At 39.4% G+C, this 25010-nt stretch overlaps 1 protein-coding gene across 3 annotated transcripts in view; it reads right to left on the reverse strand.

Annotated features, from left to right (window-relative positions):
• The window catches only part of PFKFB3 (6-phosphofructo-2-kinase/fructose-2,6-biphosphatase 3), a 46634-nt gene that overhangs the window by 13032 nt on the left and 8592 nt on the right, over positions 1–25010 (reverse strand). For 2 of the 3 annotated variants that reach the window (XM_044679749.1, XM_044679748.1), the window contains exons 2-10: positions 18640–18765; positions 17180–17273; positions 13273–13339; positions 11962–12036; positions 11463–11519; positions 8525–8649; positions 1182–1389; positions 696–842; positions 355–459 (exon numbers count right to left, since the gene is read on the reverse strand). In XM_044679749.1, the coding sequence (XP_044535684.1) occupies positions 355–459; positions 696–842; positions 1182–1389; positions 8525–8649; positions 11463–11519; positions 11962–12036; positions 13273–13339; positions 17180–17273; positions 18640–18765 (1004 nt within the window). Of the gene's footprint in view, positions 1–354; positions 460–695; positions 843–1181; positions 1390–8524; positions 8650–11462; positions 11520–11961; positions 12037–13191; positions 13340–17179; positions 17274–18639; positions 18766–25010 lie in introns of those variants that run through there. The other variant, XM_044679750.1, reaches the window with a different exon arrangement.

Genomic DNA, 25010 nt, shown 5'->3' on the forward strand with positions numbered 1-25010 from the left:
AGAATCATCATCCACTGAAGCTTTCCACCCGCCCAGAGGATACAAAATTAGGAATAAACATATCTCCTCTTGGAGCCTCATATGCCTGACGACTTTGGTCCAAGTTCCTATCAGCCTAATGACTGGCTTATTAAATGCAAAGCACATAGAGATATCCAAAACAATCTTTGCTCTGAGCCTGATCTAAGGCTCAGCAACCACTTCCAGTTTCAGTGTCATACATAGTATAAGCATTCAATAAATATTTGGTGTATAAGGGAATGAATGCAGACTAAGAAAGGTGGTTTGCTTTTTAAAAAAAAAAAAAGTGAACCAGCTATTTTGATGGCAAAAGCCACATCCCAAGAAATATACCTCTCCGGTAGGGTAGCGGTAATAATATTTGTCCTGAGAACGAAGAGCATATTCCTCAGGGTAAGTCGCCTTGATCTCATCATAGGTCATCTCTTCACATACTCCCTGGGAAAAAACCAGATGTCACACACACACAGCAAGGTTCCACTGCTAAAACTATCAAGGTGAAGTTTGTAGGCCAAAGCTGGGAATAGCATTGTTAGAATACCTAAAAATTACTTGTATGGGCACATGCATCCTTCACTTCCCCTCTTTCTAGCCTACCTAAGTTAATAAGGCATCTTTCTCCGCCCTTCAAACCCCAGGACCTCTTATTCCAATGGCCAAATAGATATACTTACAGCATCGAGTTCATTGAGTGCCTTCCACTGTTCATAAGGTAGGTTGAGGGCTTCTGCTGTTTGGATGGTACTTTTAAGTTGGCTGGTCCATATCTTAAGATCTTTCAAGTTCTGCTCTTCAAGGAATTCCCCCAGGGCAGTAGAGAACTGAAATTTGTCAAGAGGCAACACAGAGAGTTTGGATGCTGGAACATAGCACTATTTTCTCGCTTCCTGAGAAGCAGAGAATTCTCCTTTCATAGTCTATCACCCAGTGCTGCCTCTCACCATTATGATTACTGAAAAGACAAGAATCCCAGTCAGGGCTCATGCCCAACACACACATTTTATATATTTATGCCTCTTGGCCTCACAAATCCATTCCTTCCCTGACTCATGCAGATGCAGCATAAAGAAAATTCAGCATTTCACCAACCCCTATCAGACTATATGATTATCTCCTTTAATTAAAGAGGAACCAGGCCCCACCTTGCTCTTTGCCCTTACCTTCTTCCCCCGGACAGAAAGGCCAGAGTCTCCACCAATCCTTCCTTGGATGTTGTATTCACTCTCTCCATGTCGACAAATGTAGATGGACCGGGGCTGAACGTGGATGTTCATCAGGTAGTAGACAATTCTGCTCTGGATGTGATCCTGGACTCGGTTTACCACGAATCGTTGGCCAACATCAAGCACCTTAATCAGGGACAGATGCCTGTATCGAAACCCCAACCAATAGGAGAATGAACCAAAGTATATGGTTGGCAGAAAGATTATATACCAAAGCACTTCAATCTCCTATAAAAAGCCCTTTCAATGTATGAATTTGTTTAGTGGGGCTATACTTAGTTGTTTTTTCCCCTCGACAGGAAAAGAGCTGAGAGCTAATGTTAGAGATATTTTAAAAATAGAAAAGAGTATCAGTGAATCATTTTTAAAAGGTGGGGGGATTCAGAAAGGAACACAAAAATGCAATGTTAGAGCTATCAGATTAGAATTTAAATGTAAGAAAAACAAAACTTTACACAGTGAATGAATGAATAATGCATTTGTTAAGTACTCAGAGTATACCAAAAGCAATAGATGATTTCTGCTCAAGGTACTAATATGCTAATGGAAGACGGTCATTTTGTATAAGATGTTTCAGCTACAAGTCAGATGGAAAGTTCCATAGTGCTTAGGGTACAACAGATGAAAATGGTACAAAAAAGGGTACAAAAAGATGAAAATGCTTCTACTTTAATATCATTTCCACTGATAAAAATCATGATGTTGGGGGCAGCTGGGTAGCTCAGTGGAGTGAGAGTCAGGCCTAGAGAAAGGAGGTCCTAGGTTCAAACCCGGCCTCAGCCACTTCCCAGCTGTGTGACCCTGGGCAAGTCACTTGACCCCCATTGCCCACCCTTACCAATCTTCCACCTATGAGACAATACACTGAAGTACAAGGGTTTAAAAAAAATTTAAAAAAAAAAATCATGATGTTTCTGTTGCTGAGCCCTGACTGTGCTAAGGATTTCTGGTAACAATAATTTTCTTTTCTGGGTCTTCAATAACTGTGGCTATAGAATCTCTTGGAACAGTTGTCGGATTCCATGCGTCTACAGGGGTTGCTTCCCAAGATGCTGACAGTAAGGGATGGCCTAAAAGCAGGGCTAGTGGTCCAGGGGTGTAGCCATTCCCAGATTTCTTATGCTTATCCACCTTGGTGGCAGCTGGCCAGCAGTTGTTGGCTTCTTCTCCACAATGATTTCTTCCCTCAATGATGGCCGTGGGGAATGGGCTAATAGCAGTCCTAGTGGTCTGAAGGACACTGTTATTCCCAAGGTTCTTGAGTAAACATTTCTGGACTTTCTCCATTAAAGGATGAAGTAGTTTGACTTGCTTGGATAAATTGCTTCCCTTCTCCCTCAAAGAGAATCTTGCTTCAGTTAGGCTAGCCTTCCTGTCCCATGAATGACAAATTCATGGCACCATATTCAGTCTTTTTCATTCCTCTTTGTATAGGGAAACATTCCTATACAATGGTGTTGTCAAATTCATGACCAAAATAAAGTAAATTCTAAAAATAAATTTAAAGTTCCTTAATCTTTTCACAAGAGTTCTCCCTTAAAGAAATTCAAGAATTAAGCTATAAATTCCTTGACAGCTTTTTTATCAATCACATGTAATAAATTTCCCCCAAGTTTTCCTATGTTACATGCTCAAACTTCTCTCCCTCCTTTCTCTTTCCCTCCTGGTGCTGGCAGGTAACTTGATCTGGGTTATACATGTATAATCAGGCAAAACACATCCCAAGGAATTCAAGTATGCTATTTTAAACATGGATTCCAGGTGCTTATTACAGCATTACATACCCTGTTTCTTTGGAGAAGGAGTAAAATGACATTTGTATTCTCAGAGTAACACTATATAGCTATGAACCATGAAACAACTTCTCTCAGAAGAATTACAATTGCCAGTTACTAAAAGGGAATGGTTATACATTCACAGAGTGGGTATAAGTAAGACGGCTGCATAGGACCAATCATGATTTTTATATCACAGGGACATATTTTTAGTAGCAGTGAGCCAGTTTGATGTAATGAAACCCAGGAATAGCTGAATCAGAGGACAGTCAGAGTACTATAACCATGAAACACTAGAGGAAGTTTCCCCATGCATTGCTATGGGGGATTTATATGCAAAAATGAGGCAGGATGAGAAGGCATGGAGATCAAGCACTGCTAAAGATACCCCCGCAGAGAACACATCCATCACAGTACACGTCCTGTATCTTTGATCATGTAAGGAAGTCCCCATCCCCCCTTTTCGGACCCCAAACATGCCACATAATGGCTATTTCCCTTTCAATCCTCATTTAGCTGAAATAGTAGCCAGGATAATCCCTATAAATCCAAGAGGTCCAAGCCTGGCATTCTGCAGAGACATCAATCCAAGGGCACCCAAGTCCAAACAAAGAAACTGCTTAAAATAGGCAGAATACAGACTGACTTCTCACCCAGTTCCTAGTTATAGGACTTGGGGAAAGAAAAAAGAAGAAAGGAAAGATGACAAAGTATATGGATCAGGAATGGAGAGATGCATAAATCAGTCTTGAAGTCCCTGTCTCCAAAACATTTATTACCACTCACTTCAAAGAGTACAACAATCAACAAATATGGTTCCCATATTCTAGGTACTATGTACAAAAAGGAAACAATCACTGCCTTTTAAGAACTTGTTATATTCAAGATACTTATTTTTAAGTATCTATTTATGAATGTAACTATCTATCTTTGACAGAGACAGACAGAGACAGGGAGGGAGAAAAGGAAAGAGAGACAGAGAGATAAACAGAGAGAGAGGGAGAAAGAGGAGAAGGAGAGAGAGAGAGAATGCCAGCAGGAGGAAACTGGATTCTTCTAAGAGGAAAAATGCAGAGGGAGTGATTTCCAGGCATGGGGGACACCAGGGAAAAGGCATGAAGAGATAATGTCCTATGTGATATTAAACCAAGGTAGCTAGAACTAAGAGTACAAGGATCAATCAATAAGCATTTATTAAGTGTTTACTATAAATGTATTATGGGAAGGTGACAGAATAGGACAATTACCTCACTCTACAAATTCCCCTACAAATAATTAAAAATAGTCTTTGAATTTTAAAGTGGCAAAAATAGTTAAAGGGGCAGAGAAAAACAACTGTCCAATGTCAAACAATTTGGGAAGAAGTTGGAAAGGATCTGGATGGTAGTCTAATGACCAAGTAAACAGACTACAAGGCCTGGAGGCAGCTGTGTAAGCTGTCTCAAGCTGTGGCTGAAGAAGAGGAGGAGTAAATATATACAAGTGAGTGAACCCCCGAAGGACAGAGGGATAAGAACAAACTTACAGCTTATATAGAAACTACACAGGGGTAAGAGTGTTAAAAGTGGTAGCAATCCGGGGGATCCTGTAATATAGAAATTAAAAGAACCAAGAGATCAAAGATCCCCAGAGAGCTGAGGAAATAACAAACTAAACCGAGAGACACTATAACCACATACAGAACAATTGTATGAAATTTAAAATTAAGAAATAGGTTGCTAAATATTAAAAAATTTTTAAATGTTACTCATTTTTTAAAATCACTTTCACCCAAACAAAAGAGAAAGAACTCAACCACAAATAACTTCAATGGAAATGAAGAAAGATGTTCAAATTCAGAAGACAGTGAAAGTAAAGTATCTATTTCCAAAACTTCAGGGAAAACAAAAAATTTGACACAAGCCCAGAGTTCTTGGAAGAGCTTTATAAAAAAAGTTTTAAAAATCAAATGAGAAGTTAAGGAAAAATTAGAAGAAAAAAAATAAAAGCAATGCAAAAAAATTATGAAAGAAAGGTCAACCAATTGGAAAGAGATCCCAAAACTACTGAATAATTCATTAAAAATTAAAATTGGGCAAAGGAGTACTGATAATTTATGACAGCAGGAAATAATGAAACTAATTAAAATTAAAATGAGAGAAGATGAAACATCTTAAATGTTTCCAAATGACTTGGAAAATCATTTGAGAAGAGGCAATAAGAATTCTTGGACTACCTGAAAAAAATGCTCATTTCAAAAAAATAGAGAAAGAACAAATCAATGAATGGAGGTATACAGTAAAAAAAACTAAAAAAAGAATAAATTTAAAACGCTCAGTTAAATACCAAATAAATCCCAATCTGAAAATTCTAAAAATTAAAGATGAGAATAAATTGGATGGAAAGGGACCATTGAGTTAATAAGTAAAACTAAGAATTGGTTTTATGAAAAACCAACAAAATAAATAAACCACTAGTTAAAATGGTTTTAAAGAAGAGAGAAGAAAATCAAATCACTAGCATCAAAAATTAAAAGCCTGAATTTACCACTAATGAAAATGAAATCAAAGCAATTAGGAGTTAATCTATCTAATTATGTCAACAATTTTAACAATGTAAGTGAAATGGAAGAATACTTACAAAAATAAAAATTGCCTAGAGAGGAGAAAACAGAATATCTAAATAAACCTATTTTAGAAAAAAAGAAATTGAACAGGCCATAAATGAACTTCTTAAGAAAGAAGCATCAGGAACAGTTGCACTTACAAGTGAATTTTATCAAACACTTAAAAATCTTGTAATTCCAATATTAAATAAATTTAGAAAATTTGGTAAAGAAAGAGTACTGTCAAATTCCTTTTATGAAACAAATATGGTGCTGATACCTAAAACTGGCACAGCAAAAATAAAGAAAATTATAAGCCAATTTCATTAATGAACATAGATGCAAAAATCCTAAATAAATTACCCAGGAGGCTACAATATATCATGATATACATTATGACCAAACAGTTGTAAAAGAGTATAACTTCATGTTTGACAAAAGTAAAGATCCAAGTTTCTGTAACAAGAATTCACAATTTGGTAAGAAATGGTTGGAAAGCAGTCTAGAAGAAACTAGATATAGATAACTATCTTACACCATCTATCAAGACAAGATCAAAATAGATACATGACCTAGGTATAAAGGAAGATATCATAAACAAATTAGGACAAGGAACTTATTACCTGTCAGATTTATGATAGGAGAACTTACAAATGAATAAGAAAGGAATAGAAATCACTGTGAGATGTAAAATGGATAATTCTGAAAACATTATAGACAGTTTCTTAGATAGTTCTCATATCCAAAATATATAGAACTTTGCCAAATATAAGAATAGGAGCCATTTCCCAGTTGATAAATGGTCAAAAGATATGGACAGTTTTTGGATGAAGAAATCAAAGCTATATATAAAACTATATTTAAGAAATTCTCTAAATCACTATTGACTAAGGAAGTGCAAATCAAAACAGCTCTGGTATATAATCTCACACCTGTGAGACAGGCTAAAATGATAAAAAAGCAAAATAACAAATGTTGGAGGGAATGTGGAAAAATGGAGACACAGATACATTGTTGGCAGAAATATGAACCAATCAGGAAGATTTTTCTTCATGAGTTAAAATCTGGTCTCAGACACTTATTAGCTATGTGACCCTGAGTAAGTCATTTAACTCTGGTTGTCACATTTCCTCATCTGTAAAATGGACGGGAGAAGGAAATGGCAAACTATTCAGTATCTTTGTTAAGAAAACCCCAAAAAAGGGCCACAGAGTTATACTGAAACAATTGAACAACAAAAAGGCCAACCACTGTGTTGGGTGATGAGGCTACAGAAACAGAGTAATTATACACTAAAGCCTGGAAAAGGAGGCAGGTTGCAAAAGAGTTTAAAAACCAAAAAGGAGAGATAGAATTCGATCCTAAAAGTTATAAGGAGCCAGTACTTACAAAGTCCTTTAAGCCAGAAGATTTATAACAGACTGTTTTTGGAATCTTAAATAGATTTTTTGAGAAATAAAATTGAATTTTATATCAAGAACAATGGTCTTAGAAATAGCATCTTTGGCTTTATCATTTGGGTCTTTTGATGATTCTGTCTTAACATGGAAGACTATCCAGACTACACGTGCCTTGCAAAAATACTGTGCATAAAAAAGGATAATATTAACAAAACTCTTCCAAAGAATTATAGGATGTGCCCTAAAATCTTACAATTAACAATAATCATTTAATAATTATTATTAATAATTATTTTGATGATAATAATAATTTCAGTTGTGCCCAACTCTTTGTGAGTCCTTTTGGGATTTTCTTGCAAAGATACTGGAGTGTTTTGGCATTTCCTTCTCCAGTTTGTTTACAGATGAGGATAAACTGAGCTTAAGTGACTTGCCCAGGATCACATAGCTAGTAAATGTCTGAGACTGGATTTGAACTCATGTCTCCCTGACTCTAAGCCTAGCCCTCTATCTACCATGTGGCTGCCCCAATAATTAAGTCAATAATAACAGGCCATCAGATCATGTTAAGATCTACCTAGCAGATTGGCTAAAATGACAGAAGGGGAAAGTAATGAATGCTGGAGTGGATGTGGCCAAATTGGGACTTTAATGCATTGCTGGTGGAGTTGTGAACTGATCCAACCATTCTGGCTGGCAATTTGGAACTATGCCCAAAGAGCTCTAAAAGATTGCCTGCCCTTCGATCCAGCCATAGCATTGCTGAGTTTGTACCCCAAAGAGATCAGAGATAAACAGACTTGCACAAAAATATTTATATCTGCGCTTATTGTGGTGGCAAAAAACTGGAAAACGAAGGGATGCCCTTCAGTTGGGGAATGGCTGAACAAATTTTGGTATATGCTAGTGATGGAATACTATTGTGCTCAAAGGAATAATAAGCTGGAGGAATTCCATGCGAACTGGAAAGACCTCCAGGAATTGATGCAGAGTGAAAGGAGCAGAGCCAGAAGAACATTGTACACAGAGACTGATACACTGTGGTACAATAGAATGTAATGGACTTCTGTACTAGCAGCAGTGCAATGACCCAGGACAATTCTGAGGGATTTATGGAAAAGAATGCTACCCACATTCAGAGGAAGAACTACAGGAGAGGAAACACAAAAGAAAAACAACCACTTGAACACTTCGGTTGATGCAGGCATGGTTGGGAATGTAGACTCGAAAGGACCATACCAATGCAAATATCAATAATATGTAAATAAGTCTTGACTGATCACACAGGTTAAAACCAGTGGAAATGTGAGTTGGATATGGGGCGGGGTGAAGGGGAAAGTAAGAACATAAATCATGTAACCATGGAAAATTTTTCTAAAAAAATAAACTATTTAAATCTGGAAAAAAAAAAAGAATGTCTTTCTTCCAACAGTATAAAAGCACCTAGAAGTTAATACTTTGTTACTCAATAAATATCACAACATAGCCTATTCAGGGAGATCGACAATTTCCTTAGGTTACCTATCATCGTTATCTGGGTCAAGAGGCTGGTAGGTGGCTTGATAGCAGTTGATTCTCTTCATGAAGTCTTCCATGGCTTCTGCTGAGCTGCAATCTTTGTAATCAGGGCTGGAGAGTTTAACTTCCTGCCACAACACAAAAAGGCAGCTGATGAGTCATACAGAAAAGCTTTCAGTTCAGATTAATCAGGATTTGGGGCTTTCAATAGGGCAAAGCGCAGAAGGCCTGGGGATAAAAAAGATTATCCTAATACCCAATGCTGAAATAAATTTGGGTAGAGTCAGAAACTGAATGTAAAAAGGGTGAGGGCACCAAGGGTATGTGTGAGTAAGGACGGATGGCTAGAGAGTACATCTTCTTACTTAAGAGAGGAAAAGGAATCCAGAGAGATTCAGGAATGATCATGGACCACATCTCTGTTACCTTACTGTATGATTACTGACTCGATGACTAAGTCACCAGAGGGTCTAAGTATGTACTCTGTGCCTACTATGTGCTCAGTGCTAATAAATGGGAGGTGGTAATGCAGGAGGCAACCTCTCCTCTGAGTCCAACTCTCCTCCCATCCCACAAACAAAGCCCAGTGTTCACTCTCAATTATTCTGACAATGAACACCCAGTTTGTGGGTCATCAAGCCCCCTTGCTCATCTGCCCACTTCCTTCTGACTTTTTTTTCCACTGAAGCAAGATAAAGGAGAAAAGAGAGGAACCTGACCAGTAACTTTGCAATAAATGGCAAAAATAAGAGTAGAGTAACCAAAGGATTTATTTCTCTTCAAACAACTTCAGAGGATGCCAAAGGAAAGTAAAAGAAACTCCTCAAAATTTGACCCAGTTTTCCTCTTATTCCTCCATTTTCCAAATGTCTCACACCTTGGCTAGCTGGTACTTTCATTAAGAGCACCATACTCGTCTATCATTTTGGTTGTGTCCAGCTCTTTGTTACCCTGTTTGGGATTTTCTTGGCAAAGATATTGGAGTGGTTTGCTATTTCCTTCCCCAGTTTATTTTACAGATGAAGAAACTGCAGCAACAGGGTTAAGTGACTTGCTCAGGGTCACGGGGCTAAGAAGTGTCTGTAGCCAGATTTAAACTGAGAAAAATCAGTTTTCCTGACTTCAGGATGGCCTACCTGCCCAAGAGCACCACGAATATATCTAATTTATATGGCTATTTCATCTTCTTAAAAACTAACTAGCTAATTAATTTTTTCAGTTGAATGTAGAAACAATTTTTCACAACTGTTTTCTGACATTTTAGGATCATGCAGCTATTTCAATACTAAATTTAGCAGCCTAACATAATAGATGAGGAACTCATCTTGGAGCCAGAAAGTCAATTAAAAAGGCATTTATTTAATTAGTATCTAAAATATGCCAGGCACTGTACTAAGACCTGGGTTCAAGTCTTGACTCTGACACATTCTGGCTATAGGATCCTGGGTGAGTCACCCAGGCAACTCTCTAAGATAGTAAACTGCAGAAAAGGGAGTCGCTTGCCTTGGTAGAGGGAGCTGCTAACTCACCCAGGAGCTCACTAACTCAGTGAATGGTATGTCTCGTCTCTATCTTTCAGAAAGATAGAGAAACCAAAGTGTGTAAGAGTAACACTTTTTTATTACATGCAAACATATGTTGAAAACTGAGTAACTGAATGATTTGGTGAAGTGGAGAAGAAATCCCGAATTTATCAATGAATAGCAAAAAGAGGACTCGTTACTGAAACTGGTCCTGAAACTGGCTATATTCCCAGATGGAACTTCAGGGGGCAAGAACACAGAAATTCAGTGAAACTCTTGATATAGATTACTGCAACACAGACTCCCTTCCTATGGTTTGCGCTCTTCCTTTTCTCTAACAATCTACCCCCAGGTGTTCCTCTAGGATAGGGGTTTCCAATCTTTGTGTCATGGCAAGCTTTGAATGGACCATATAAAGGAAACTCTCAGAATAATGTTTTTATCTTCACAGAAATGTTTTTAATTGGATTTAAAAAGAAACAAATTGCATGGAAATTATAGTTATGAAAATACTTTGAAATTGAGGCAAGCAGCATTTAGTGACTTGCCCAGGGTCACAAAGCTAAGAAGTATCTGAGGCCCAATTTGAACTCAGGCCTCCCTGACTCCAGGCCAGGAACTCCATCTGCAGATAAACTCTGTTATCAATCCTATTCTAATCCCTCAAACAACACATAGATATCAAATTCTGATTTTTTAAATTTGGATTTGGTGGGGAAATCTTGCTATCTGACATTCAATAATATTTTATTTTTTCCCAATTACACGTAAAACAACTTTTAACATTCGCTTTTCTAACATTTTAGATTCCAAATTCTCTCCCTTCCTTGAGCCAGTAAGCAATTTGATATAGGTTACACATGTGCTATCTTACAAAACAGGCTACATGATTTAAGGCAAATATCTTCAAAGATGGCTTTTAAATTCTAGCCATCGATTCCAAATATGTGGGAATCTCTCTTTTCTTCTACTCAAAACGAATCCCAAACTCTTCCAAGAAGAATGGGCCACACTTTGAGAAACGTGGGCCTTGAAATCACTGAGTAGAGTGTTCTAAGGACAGTAAGTATTCTACCCCGGAGCTGTAAGTGGGGAGATTTAATACACAGAAATGTTGCATTTCCAACTTAGGAAAGACCGAAGTCTAACTTTGGCCTGATCCACTGATCACAGTGCCTGGCAGGCACCTAAAGTTCACAGATCACCTGCCTGAGACATGAATCCTGCCTACAAACCCTGAGTCAACTTGCTGGTTTGGACCCTTCCCCTCCATACCACGGCCCCAGGGTGCTATCCAGCTCCTTTGAGCCACTTTCTGCACACAGGCTTTCCTCAGAAAGCTTCTTTTGGAAACTGAGTGTGGTGCTGGCCCTTCCTACACATGCCCCACTTGGAAAGCCAAAGAATCCTGGACTTACCATAATGTTGGAGGCAACCACAGAAGGGTCATCACACACAGACTCAACAAAAAACACCTGGTGATCAGACAGAAAAACAGAATGTGATTTAACCATCAGGGATGCCACCAAGCAATCAACAAATATTGATTATGCCATCCCTGTCCTTGTGGTACATTGTAACGAAACATAGACATGGAAAAGTGCATAAAAATGGGTGGGGGAAGGTGATTGAGTGGGGCTTGGAAGAAAGTCAAGGACTAAGGGGTTTACCTTCTTCCATCCCACTCTCCTCTCTTGCAACACTCACGGGGTGAACATTTCCATAGAGACCGCACAGAAATATTGATTCAAGGAGGATTCTGATAAATGGCCACATAGGGAAACTGAGGCATGGGTAGATTAACAAAAAACCAAGGCAGAGCTGGGTCTGGACCTGACTATCAACAAGGCTTTATTGCCTCAATGCTCTGGATCAAAAATACTCTTCTAGGCCAGAGGATGAGAGGTTTGGGCTCACCTTAAAGTCATTTTCTTTTGCAAAGTCAAGGACCATGGATCTTCTCTCTTTTGTGGTATTGGTAGCATCAAAAACCTGTATGTATGTTTGAAGGAGAGAAAAGAAAAATACAATCTTTTTTCTCATCATTTATTGGAATTTTGACTTTTTCATCATTTCATTAAACATACTCATGACTAATTCTTCTAGACAAAACCTAAAAAAGCTAATAATAACTTCCAGCAGAAAGTGTCCTGTCCCAAGACAGCCTTATTCTTTGAATTTCATTCATCATTCGCTTATTTTCATCCAAAAGACAACCTGGTTATTTCTCTATGCTCGATGATTCTCTGGTTTTGGTTTTGAAATCCTTCCATCTTAGAATCAATACTGTGTGTTGATTCCAAGGCAGAAGAGCAGTAAGGGCTAGGAATTAAGGTTAAGTGACTTGCCCAGGGTCACATAACTAGGAAGTGACTGAGGTCAAATTTAAACTCAGGGCATCCTGTCTCTAGGTCTGGCTCTCCCTCCACACCAAGCCACCTAGCTGCTGCCCCCTATACTTAATCTCTTAAGTGCAATTTTTGTTTCTTTTGCACAAAGACAATTCTGAAAGCAAATAGGCTTGGGGAGCAAAAAGTTAAGAGGTCCAACCCTGTTCTTAAAGTTTCAAATACCAGAAGCAGGTGGAGCAATTAATAGCTTCACTTAGGATTCTTTTGAGATATTGCAATTTCTGCCCATCCTTAAATGGCAAGCACAAATGTCACCATTGAGACAGACAGGAGAAGGGAATAAGCATTTATTCAGCATCTACTTATGTAGTAGAATAAGCACTGTGCTAGGCCCTTTACAAACATTATATCACTCGACCTTTACAATTAGGTGTATTATTATCCCCATTTTATAACTGAGTAAACTAAGGCAAATACAAGTTAAGTGGCTTGCCAGGGTCACACAGTATCTGAGATCAAGGTCTTCCTGACTCCAGCCCTAACACTCTATCCACTGAGGCTGTCTTTCTCTGAACGTGGATTTGGTCTGGCTGACCATGGACACCACCCCTTCCCCACTCCCCCATCCCTGACCTCCTTACTCTTCCTAAGTCACTGCACAGTTCTTTCCATACAGTCCCCCAAAGGGTAAAGATGAGGCAAACTGCTTAACCTTAGGGAAATCTCTGGCAATGACAAAAAAAAAAAAAAAAAAAAACCAACAAAAAACAAAAACAAACAATCAAACAAAAACCACCTGTCTAGGATGCAAGCCTTTGAGAGAATACCATCCAAACATGGGATCAGAGATGGAAGGACAACTGCTGTCTTAACTTACTGCAATCTGGCCACCTTCATCTTTCAGATACAACTGGACATCGCTCAGGGCAGATAATGCACATTGCCTGTAACATAGAAGAACACACATGAAAAGAAGGTCTTGGGACAGCTAGGCAGTTCAGAGTGCTGGACTTAGAGGCAGAAAATAAATAAATGCTGGGTTCAAATGTGGCCTCAGACACTTCCTAGCAGTGAAATTATGAGCAGGGACCCATTGCCTAGCCCTTCTGCCTTGGAACCAATACTGAGGATTGACTCTAAGATGGAAGGTAAGGATTTAAAAAAAAAAAAAATTTAAAAGGAAGGTCTCACCCAGATAATCCTGCATTCTACAAATATTTTCTCATCTAATCCTCACAAAAGCCACAGGAAGTTGTCACCATTGTTGAGTTGTTTCAGTCATATCTGACTCTGTGACCCCATTTGAGGTTTTCTTGGCAAAAATAAATGGAGTGGTTTTGGCATTTCCTTCTCCAGCTCATTTTACAGATGAGGAAACTGAGGCAACCAAGGTGAAGTGACTTGCCCAGGGACACATAGCTTGTAAGTATGAGGCTGGATTTAAACTCAATTATATAAAAAACATATGTATACGCCAATGTAACTATGAACAATTTGGAAATAGATCTTGATCGATGACACATTAAAACCAGTGGAAATGTGTGTCAGCTGGGGGGGGGGGGGGGGGGGGAGGTCAGGGGGTGAAGGAGAAAGTAAGAACATGAATCATGTAACCATGGATAACTTTTCTAAAAAATAAAAATTATTTAAAAAACACACACATAACAATTTTTAACAATTGTTACCTGACAGTCTTTTTTTTTTTTTTTTTTTTTTAGTTTAAACCCTCACCACCTTCCATCTTGGAGTCAATACTGTGCATTGGCTCCAAGGAGTGGTAAGGGTAGGCAATGGGCGTTTAAGTGACTTGCCCAGGGTCACATGTCTGGGAAGTGTCTGAGGCCAGATCTGAACCTAGAACCTCCATCTCTAGGCCTGGTTCTCAATCCACGGAGCTACCGGGCTGCCCCCTTGACATTCTAATTTCCAGATTCTCTTCCACCCTCCTTTTCCCCTCCCAGAGACAATAATCTGATATAGATTATATTAGTGCTGTCTGAAATACATTTCTACATTCCTCATGTCATGAAAGACACATATCACACATACATGAAAGGAAATCAAGTGGAAAATGTTATGTTTTGAGCTGTATTCAAGACTTCAACAGTCCCTCCTATATCCCTGGATAGTATTTTTCATCATGAATCCCTTAGGGTTATCTTGGAACCTTGCACTGCAGATAATAGTTTAGTCCTTTACAGTTGATCATGTATACTATTTCTGTGACTATATACAGTATTCTGGTTCTGCTCACTTCATTTTGCATCAGTTCATATAAGTCTTTACAAGTTTTTTGGAACTCATCCTATTCATTATTTCTTATGGCACCTTACAAGCAATATACCACAGCTTGTTCAGTTATTCCCCAATTGATGGCCAGCTCCTCAATTTCCAATTCTTAGCCACTATGTAAAAGAGGTGCTTTTGAACATATAGGGGTCTTTTCCCCTTTTTTTGGATCTCTTTGAGATACAGACCTAGTAGTGGTATTGCTGAGTCAAAGAGTAGGCAGAGTTCTCTAGCCCTTTGGGCTTGGTTCCAGATTGCTATCCAGAATGGATGGATCAATTCACAGTCCTATCAACAGTGTATTAGTGCCCTGATTTTCCTACGTCCACTCCAACATTTATCATTTTCCTTTTTGGTAATGTCAGCCAGTCTGATGGGGAGAGGTAGTATCTCAGAGTTATTTTAATTTTCATTTCTCTCATCAAAAGTGATATGGAGGGGGCAGCTGGGTAGCTCAGTGGATTGAGAGCCAGGCCTAGAGACGGGAGGTCCTAGGTTCAAATCTGGCCTCAGACACTTCCCAGCTGTGTGACCCTGGGCAAGTCACTTGACCCCCATTGCCTACCCTTACCACTCTTCCACCTATAAGTCAATACACAGAAGTTAAGGGTTTAAAATTAAAAAAAAAAAAAAAAAAAAAGTGATATGGAACATTTTTTCACAGGACTATAGATAGTTTTAATTTCTTCATCATCCTTGCATTCTTATAAATTTAAGCCACTTCTCTACATATTTGAGAATAGAAGCCTTTGTCAGAGATACTGGCCATAAAAAAATTTTTTTTCCTAGTTTTTTGTTTCCCTTTTGGTCTTGGTTACATTAGCTTTGTACAAACTTTTTAAAATTTAATGCAATCAAAATTATCCATTTCATGTGGACTCGAAACTACCACACCAATGCAACCACCAACAATTTGGAAATAGGTCTTGATCAAGGACACATGACAAAACCAGTGGAAATGTGCGGTTGGCCATGGGTGAGGGGAGTGCGGGGGGCGGGGGAGGGGGTGAAGGGGAAAGTAGGAGCATGAATCATGTAACCATGTTAAAAATGATTAATAAATGTTTAAATTCAAAAAAAAATTATCCATTTCACTTCTCATAATGTCCTCTTGTCTTGTTTGGTCATAAATTCTTCCCTTATCCATAAGTTTGACAGGTAAACTATTCCATGTTCCCCTATTTTTTTTATGGTATCACCCTTTATTTCTAGATCAAGTATCTATTTTGGCCTGATCTTGATATATGGTGAGAGATGTTGGTCTATGCTGAGGCTCTGCTATGCTGTTTTCTAGTTTTCCTGGCAGTTTCTGTCACACAGTGAGTTTTCCCCCCAAAAGCTGGATCTTTGGGATCAAACACTAGGTTACTAAGGTCCTTTACTACTATGTATTGATTAACTAACCTATTCCTTGATGTTCTTGCCTTTTGTTATTTTTTCTAGGTTTATGAAATAAGTTTTGGGAAGTTTGATTGGCATGGCACTGAATAGGTAAATTAATTTAGATAGAATTGTTATTTCATCATATTGACTTGGCCACCTCTGAGCAATTACTGTTTTTCCAATTGTTTAGGTCTGACTTTACTTGTGTGAAAAGTGTTTTATAATTGTTCATATGCATTTAAACTCATGAAAATGAGTCTTCTTGGTTACAAGCCCACTGCTCTACCCAATGGGTCACTTAGCTACTCCACAAGAGGTAGGTGCTATTATTATTACCCCATTTTACAAATGAAGAAACTAAGGCAGACAGAGATTAAGTGATCTTTCCAGAACTGCACAGCTAGTAAATGTCTGAGGCTAGACTTAAACTTGGGTCTTATGGACTCCTGGTCTAGTGTCCTACCCACTATACCACCTAGATGGTATTCTGATCAAAAGGGAAATAAAACTAATTTGAGAAAGTAAGTCAAAAGTCTAAATCAATTTAAGGAGCCCAGCTATTGTGTCTTCCTTCTGGTCACTAGGTTATTAATGACTGTCACAAACTATTACAGCCATTTTTGACTTTTCACTAGAAAGAACAAGAAGACCTATTATTATGCAAATCTCAAAATAGGTTTTGAGAATCACTCCTTTGTGTGTTTTAAGCCCCAGCAAAAGAAAATACATGCATTTTTCTAAATATAAAACATGAATGAAGTGAGTTTCTCCCCAATCAGTCATCTAAGGTGCATTAACAGTGGAAAATAGATACAGAAGTTATGACCTAGAGAAGTTGAATTATTTGAGGAACATCACCATCACCCAAAGCCATATGCAAAGTAAATATCCCAGTTTTGTGGTTCCTGCTCCTCTGTTCATCACCCTTCCCACTGTTTTAGACTTCAAACCAAAAGAGCCACTATGTTTTCTCCAACCCGAAAACAAATAGAATGATAAAATCAAGACCCAGGTGGATAGTTGGAGGAGATACTCTAAAGGAGAAGAAATGCAGATGAAGAAAGCACTTCAAAGTGGAGGAAAGATGCCTAAATATTTATTTCTCAACTTACTTCCGAACTCTCATAGCCTCTTCATTGTCAGCACGAAAGAAATTAAAAGTAAAATCCTTCACAGCTGTCCGGCGGTAGTCCCCAACATTGAAGACTGCAAAGAAAGAAAAATGAAAACACTGTCAAAGAAAGTAGATAGGTAGCAACACAAACAGGAGATAGGGTACCACTTCTACCCAAAGCACTCACTTAAATAAGTTGTGAAGGCACTGAATCAAAACACCATTCCCCACTAAATTTCTATCCATTCTCCAACCAGACTGCTATAACCAACAGCCAGTCCTAGCTGAAGATAAGGGTAATGAAGGCTTGGTACACATGCCTTCACAATGGCTTCCCCCATGCCTGGAATAGCTACTCTCCTTACCTTGGAATTTGTTACCTTTCAGAATCTCTATTTTCTGGCAGACCCCAACACAAGGGTCACACATGAAGCCTTTCCTGATTCCTCCAGTTGCTAGGACCTTATCCTTCTCAAATTAGCTTATTATTTGTTTTGTAACTACCTACATAGACACATTTACACACATATCATCACTTCTGATAGGATATAAACATACTGAGGGCAAGGACTATTTTATTCTTCTCTTTATATACTCCAGCCCCTACTATAGGGCCTAATAGAGAATATCTGTTGATTGACTACCCAGCATATTCACCAATGGGCCGTCCATCCTATAGTCAAAGATGTGAAACGGACCAAGGTATGACCACAGGCACCATGATCCCATATAGATCGTAGAGGCCCCTCGGAGAAGTATGTTTTTTACATAGTCAAAGAAGCTGGAAATAACTCATATGAAACAGCCTAAGAAAGAGGAGCTATAGGTTCAAGTCACATCTCTGACTGTACTGGCTGTTAGGTGACTCTGGAAAAGTTACTGAATCTCTCAAAGTTCCAGGAAACTAAAATTTTATGTTGCAGAATGGTTACTGCTGAAATACATCCCAGGTCCTCCCTATCACATAAACTTGATCCTTTCCATTCCCTACCCCTAGCTATGAGGACTTTCTTGTTTTAAAATCCTTGGATATACCGTGCATTTATTTATCTGGGTAAAGGCTGGAGCTCCCAAGGGGAATGGAAGTTCTTTGAGAGCAAAGCCTCACCACTATCTTGCACAGATATTTTCCCTTTTTTTTTTTCTTTCAATGCCCGAAATCTGTAATGATGCCATGCAAGCATCAAATCAACATCAGCACCAGAGTGCTTTATTTTCAAAACCACTAACAGATATTTTCATTTATTTAAGCCTGGGAGGTAGGTAATATGGGCATTATGATGCCCATTTTGGTAAAGCAAATTTACCCCTAGTCAGCTAACTTTTAAGTATCAGAGGCAGAATAAGGAGGACTCAGGCTTTTCTGAATTCTACCGACTACTCCACAACTGTCTCTACTTGGCAATAAAGCATTCAGAAACACCTGGACACACCACCATCACAAGAACCCAGCCTTACCTTTTGTGGGGACACCAATCCAATTGAGGTAGCGCGTCAACTTCTTGGACATGTAAGTCTTTCCCCTGGCTGGAAGTCCAACCATGACAATCACAGTAGGGGAATTGGTCAGTTGAGGCACAGGAGCTGAAATGAGGAAGAAGACAATAAATCCACACATATATTTCATAATCAAAACACAGTGGCAGAACTATCCACGTGCCCAGCTTGACTCAAAGCCCTTTCCAGACAGAATTTTACCCTGTCACATTTGAATGGCCCACTCCCGTGTGTGTCTCCAGTAGGCTCCCCAAGAGCAAAGGACACCCAGACAGTGGGAAAGCTACAAGTTGTAAAGTAACTGAAACCTCTTCAGTTTTAACTTATGTATTAATCCTGGTTCCTTCCCTCTACTGATTACTCCAAATTAAGCTTTTATGTAGCTTTCTTGTACACACTTGTTCATACATTTTCTTCCCCGTTTGACTGTGAATTCCTTGCAAAAAGGAACTATCCTTCATTTTTCTTTCTATATCTTGAGCTTAACACAATGCCTGGCAAGAAACAGGTGCTTAATAAATATTCACTGACTGGTGAGATCTATGACAATTAGTAGACAAGATGCCACCTCAATATTCTTATAATCAAATACACATAAATAGCAGCCCAAGGGACCTAATGTCCTCCCTAACTAACCTCAGCCTCAGAAAATAAACCAAAAAAAAAAAATGCCTTTTCAATCAACTGTATGATAAGTATCTCCTATGTGCCAGATACTATGTTAAACAATAGGAATAACAAAACCAAAAAAAAGCAAGATAACAGTCCCTTCCCTCAGGGAAATTTACAAACTAATATAGAAACTGAGGGAGAGTCCAAATGGGACAATGAAAGAGGGAGGGTTCCACATTCAGCCAAGTTATAGAAATTGGTAATAAATTCAGCTCTTTAAAACCCAATTTTATAGCTTATGTTACTTTTTACAATCTCTTTCCTACCAAATAGGAAATAAAAAAATTCCATGTTAAACTGGATAATGCTAACCCCAACCTCTGGTCCTGAGACAGGTAGACACCTAATTCCTCCATCTCTAACACCCTCAGACGTTTCCCTATAACTCTTCCCACTCGGATCCAGTGCTGGTTCAAGACTGAAACCTAATGAATGAATGACAAGTCAGGAGATGACAGATACTGCCATCTAAGTTCACTAACTCCCAGGCAAGGTCCCAATGAGAACCACTGGTTCCAAGGAAAACAGGCTGCACACAAAGGTTTTTCCTGGGCTTCTCCTCAGGTACCAGAATCCCAACAACCCAAAGCAGGAAACATCTTCCAAGGCCTTTACAAGTCAATCAAAATGGGTTAATTTATGCAGAAAATATAAAGCATTTCACAAATGGCAGCTATCATCATTTAGAAAGAACACATAAGGGGCTGATCTGCAAATCTAAGGCACCACATTTTCTTTGCCTGTCATCTGGCACCCGTAAACCTTTCAAGCTGATTCTCCACATGTTCCATATATTCATGAGCTAGTTCTCTCCTCAATGGAAGCAGAGGCATGCAGCCAGAAAGATTCCAAACCAAGGCAGAATCCTAATTCTCAAATTTGCAGACCGGCCAGTAAGAATCTCACCTTATCAACTATGCCTTGGCAACTACACAAAAATCTATTCATGTTTTTTAAAAAAAGAGAGACAGCTATAGGGCAGCTAGGTGGCACAGTAGATAAGAGAACAGGTGGGGTGGGGTGGGGGTCATAAGAACTTGAGTTTGAATTTGGCCTCAGAAGCTTTTTAGCTGTGAAACCCTGATTCAATCACTTAAATCCTTGCCACTCCTGTGTCTTAGAATTGATCCCAAGACATAAGATATAGGTTTATAGAGAGAGAGGAGACAGACAGAGGGAGAGGGACAGAAGAGAGACAGAGATGGAGAGAGACAGAGAGGGAGAGAAACAGACAAAGAGAGGAAGAGAGAAAGAGAGGAGAAAGACAGAGACTGAGAGACCTCCCAAGAAACAGGTTGCTATAAAAAGCTGCTTAGTTTCCCCCTTCACCAAGATCTTTACTCTTCATCCAGATGGATCAATTATTCAGACAAAGCCTTTAATACAGTTATAAGTTGCTGAAGTGTTAGAATAGGGAGGAAGCAGAATAGACAAATGGCTTCCCAACACACCAAGAAGATCCATGAAGGGAGTAGCTTTTCACTGAAGCAGGGCATCCCAGCTCCATCCATCACAGCACCACTGGTCCTCTGTTTAAGAGGTTGATATCAAGTGTCTCCACCACCCACTTAGCTATTCCTGAACTTGCTTCCTACTTCTTTCAGAGGTCAAAGGGATAGACAAAGGGCCAGCCTAGGAGCCAGGTCATTTGAGAACAAAGCAGCTGATGAACAAGCACCTCTATTGGAATCCCACAGTCCAGATCACATGAAGGACTATGGCCTACCCTTGTCCACTATAAAATCAGGGAGAATGAAGACAACCCACTGCTGACTCCATCAGCCTGAGCAATGACCAGCTACATTCTGCTGGGTGTTCTCCTGTGTTTGGTGGTGTGACAAACTGAAAATACTTGCATGGTGGGCCTGACTTTGGGTGATGCTCGGGCCCAACAATGGCTCCTGTGTTGTTGCTCACTCGTGTCTGATTCTTCATGACTCCATGGGCCATTGCTCTCTTAAGAGTGGTTTGTCATTTCCTTCTCTAGTGGATCCAGAAGATTCTTTTTTCAGGCAACCAGATTAAGTGACTTGCTCAGGGTCACACAGTTAGGGAATATCTGAGGACAAATTTGAGCTCCTGACTCCAGGCTAGTGCCCTTAACCACTGGGCCACAGCTTACCTTATAGCCCCCAAAGTTTTCATACTAGCAAAGAAAAATGAGAGCTTTCAGAAAAATCCCCAAACTAAACATTTTCTGCATGCAAAGGGTAATTTAAAAAGTAGGTTCAAATCTTATCCAGTCATCGGACCATAGATAAATTTATTCCAGAATCACAGAACCATCAACATAGAGCTAGAAGATGGCAGACTAGTCTTGACACTAAGTTTGAGGCCTACATCCTTTACTAGTTTCATGACTCAACTTTTCTGAGCCTCCACTTCTTCACCTGAAAAACAGGCAAAGAACACCCATAATACCTCCCTCTAACATGAATTCTTCACCTGCAATGAACTTAAAAAAAAATGTTTTTAATAACTATTCTGAAATAATCGATTTCTTTTGTAACTCTGTGTAATTCTATTTTATTTTATGCATTTAAAAAATTTTTATTCCAAAAAGGGGATTCCAAGTTTTATCAGACTTCTGAAGGGTTATTTTATTGTGATGATCAAATGGGATACATAAATGTCAGATATCAATATTATGAAGTGAGTCGAAATGACACAGGGACTCGGTGGCCAAATCTATTGTATTCCTTCTCAGGCCCTGGTTCCAAACACAAAGCAATGCTTCCCTTTCTAGGTATGCCCACAAGGCACACATTTGTTCACGTGCAAGAATAATCTTTCTCCTCAATAGGAGGGCAGAGGTTGGGGGCAAAAGGATCCAGGTGGAGATGTAGACTTTCTACTACTATTCACTAATCTCAAAAACAAATCTCTGGAATCAGATACTCTAAAAGGGAAAATTAAACCTTCCAGGAGAAGGAAAGAATACTGAATTTCAAACCCAAACAACCCCCCTTCTCCCCTCATCTGTGCCAGTGTTGAAAGCAATTTTCCATGACCACAAGTCTATATTTTCCATTTGAGAGGAGTTAGGATGGCTACAAGGTTTTTAAGTATACAGAATAAAACTCATACTAGATAACATTTATACAATGTTTACTAGATGCCATGAGCTGTGCTAAGAGCTTTACAATTATTATCACATTTGATACTCTAATAACTCTGGGAGTTAGATGATGTTATTAAGGCGGTGTTGTAGAAGCAGCTAGGTGGTGAGTGGATGGAGCACCAGGCCCAGAGGCAAAAGGTCCTGCATTTAAATTTGGCTTCAGATACATCCTAGCTGTGTGACCCTAGGGGAGTCACTTAACTCCAACTGCCTAGTCCTTAAAAGCTCTTTTTAGAACCATATCAAATCCAAGACAGAAGCTAAGGGTCTTTAAAAAAAAAAAAAAAAAGAAAAGAAAAAGGCAGTGTTGTATGGTGGCAAGAGCTATGCCTCTGGGGTCAGGGCAACAACCAAACCATCACATCCTCCCTGTGTAACTACGAGCAAGTCCCTGAGCTTTATTTCCCTCATGTTATAAAATTACAAGGGGAGGGGGGCTGTTGTGAAAAGTAAAACTGAATCTCTAAATGGCCTCTCTGAGGTCTTGTCCAACTCCCAATTTATGATCCTGTGTAGCATTTTATAAATTTGGTTTCTTCTGTATGGGAACAGTCCAAAGAGTTATTAACCAATTATCAAGCCAGCAGCATTCCTCAGAAACTCCTCCCTTCACTACCTAGGCAAGGAGATTTTTTTCTCTCTCTTCCTTCCTTCTTTCTTTTGTTGACTTTATTATTAAATCCTTACCTTCTGTCTTAGCATGAATTCTAAGCCAGAAGGGCAAGGGCTAGGCTTAAGTGACTTGTCCAGGGTCACAATGGTAGGAAGTATTTGAGGCCAGATTTGACAGATTTATGAACTTTGTTTTAATATTTTTATAATCAATTTAATATTCTTATAATTAATATATCATTTGAAATTATAATGAATTAAAATATAATCCTGTAACTACAATGTAGAAAATAGAAATTACATTTATCATTAAATTAAAATTTTATAATTCACATACATAACTGGTTTCCTTGGTAAGTCTATGCATTTAAAAATCCAAACATGAAATGTATAAAATAAAATGCACAGGATTACCAAGGAAACCAATTACATATTAAAATACATATACCTATATGTATACATATAAAATGCATAGGATTACAAAGGCTACATGTGACATGTTTTATTCTGAGAAGGGGCCCATAGACTTCACCCACTCCCAAAGGCAATTATGACACCCACAAAAAGGTCAGGATCCCACTGCTCTGGTCTGACTTCTAGCATAACAAGGAAAACTTTGGATGAATTCATCTCATTCTCCCTTTTCCTGTTTTCTGATCTTTGACCCATCTCCATTGTACCAACATCTTGCCTCAATTTCTCCTTTCATCATTCAACAGCTGGACCTAACTGAGACAACCTATCTTGGCCCTCGCCCCCCTCTCCCTCCTTAGGGAGCCCCCCAATGTCCTGTGATCCCAGGAATGATGACTGGTTGTAACAAAGATGTGCTCACCCCATCTCTTCTACTCTGCATATCATCCCTTCCCTGTCCCTCTCCCTTCTGCCACAGGGAATTCAGATCTGGTGAGCATTTGTCTAACAGACCGAACACTTTTCCTTCCAGGTAAATAGCTCTGTGAGATTCCAAGCAACTGGGATCCCCATATCACAGCAAACAAGAAAGGCAGTGGATCATGAGGTGATTGTTTCATGAACTGAAGGTTAAAACCACTCCAGTATTTTAGCTATGTGACCCTGGATGAGTCCCTTCACCTTGTTTGCCTCAGTTTCCTCATCTGTAAAACAAACTGAAGAAGGAAATACTATGGCAAACTATGCCAGTATCTTGGCCACACAAACAAAAAACACCAAATGGAGTGACTGAAATGACAAATCTTTTCTGTGGCTTAATCCTACCATGATCCCAGTAACAAAGAGAAGCTGTCCAAAGCTGGGCAGTAGCCAAAATAAAAGCTAACTTGAAAGACCTACCTGCCCTAACCTTGCATGCAGTTCTGTCCTCTCCCGCTCAGGTCTCCTGCTTAGGCCCTTGACAGAATGGAATGCAGGAAAGAGCAGGCCGGAACAGCCAGGCCTGACTGAACAGATGATGGCTGTTTATGCAGAAGGGCTACTGCTGGGCACCTGGACTTCATGGACTCAAACTCACAGGCATGAAAACATCCTGATCCGGACCAGTGAGCTGTCTGGCGAACCCCAGAGGCCAGTCTCTGAGAGTGGCCCCCGGGGGATGGTTTGTAAGGGAGCCCAAGGCCTGGGTTTTCATCTTAGCTTATAGGCCAGTGATGGCAAACCTTTTAAGAGGCCCATGCCATGCCCCCTCTTACCCCACACAGGGGAGGGAGGAAGCACTCCCATTGGGCTGCTGGGCAGAGGGGTGGGAATGTGAAAAAATGTCATCAGGCACAGTGGAGAAGGCGAGGGGAGCAGCTCTGCCTGAGTCCCTCCATCTGTCTAATAATGAACTCTGAGGGGGAAGCCACGAGCCCACAGAGAGTGCTCTGTGTGCCATCTTTGGCACATGTGCCATAAGGTTCACCATCACTGATACAAGCTATTTAAAGGACCCAAAGTCTGGCCCAGG

This window comes from Gracilinanus agilis, chromosome 5 (assembly GCF_016433145.1).
Source record: "Gracilinanus agilis isolate LMUSP501 chromosome 5, AgileGrace, whole genome shotgun sequence".
In the NCBI taxonomy this organism is placed as follows: Eukaryota; Metazoa; Chordata; class Mammalia; order Didelphimorphia; family Didelphidae; genus Gracilinanus; species Gracilinanus agilis.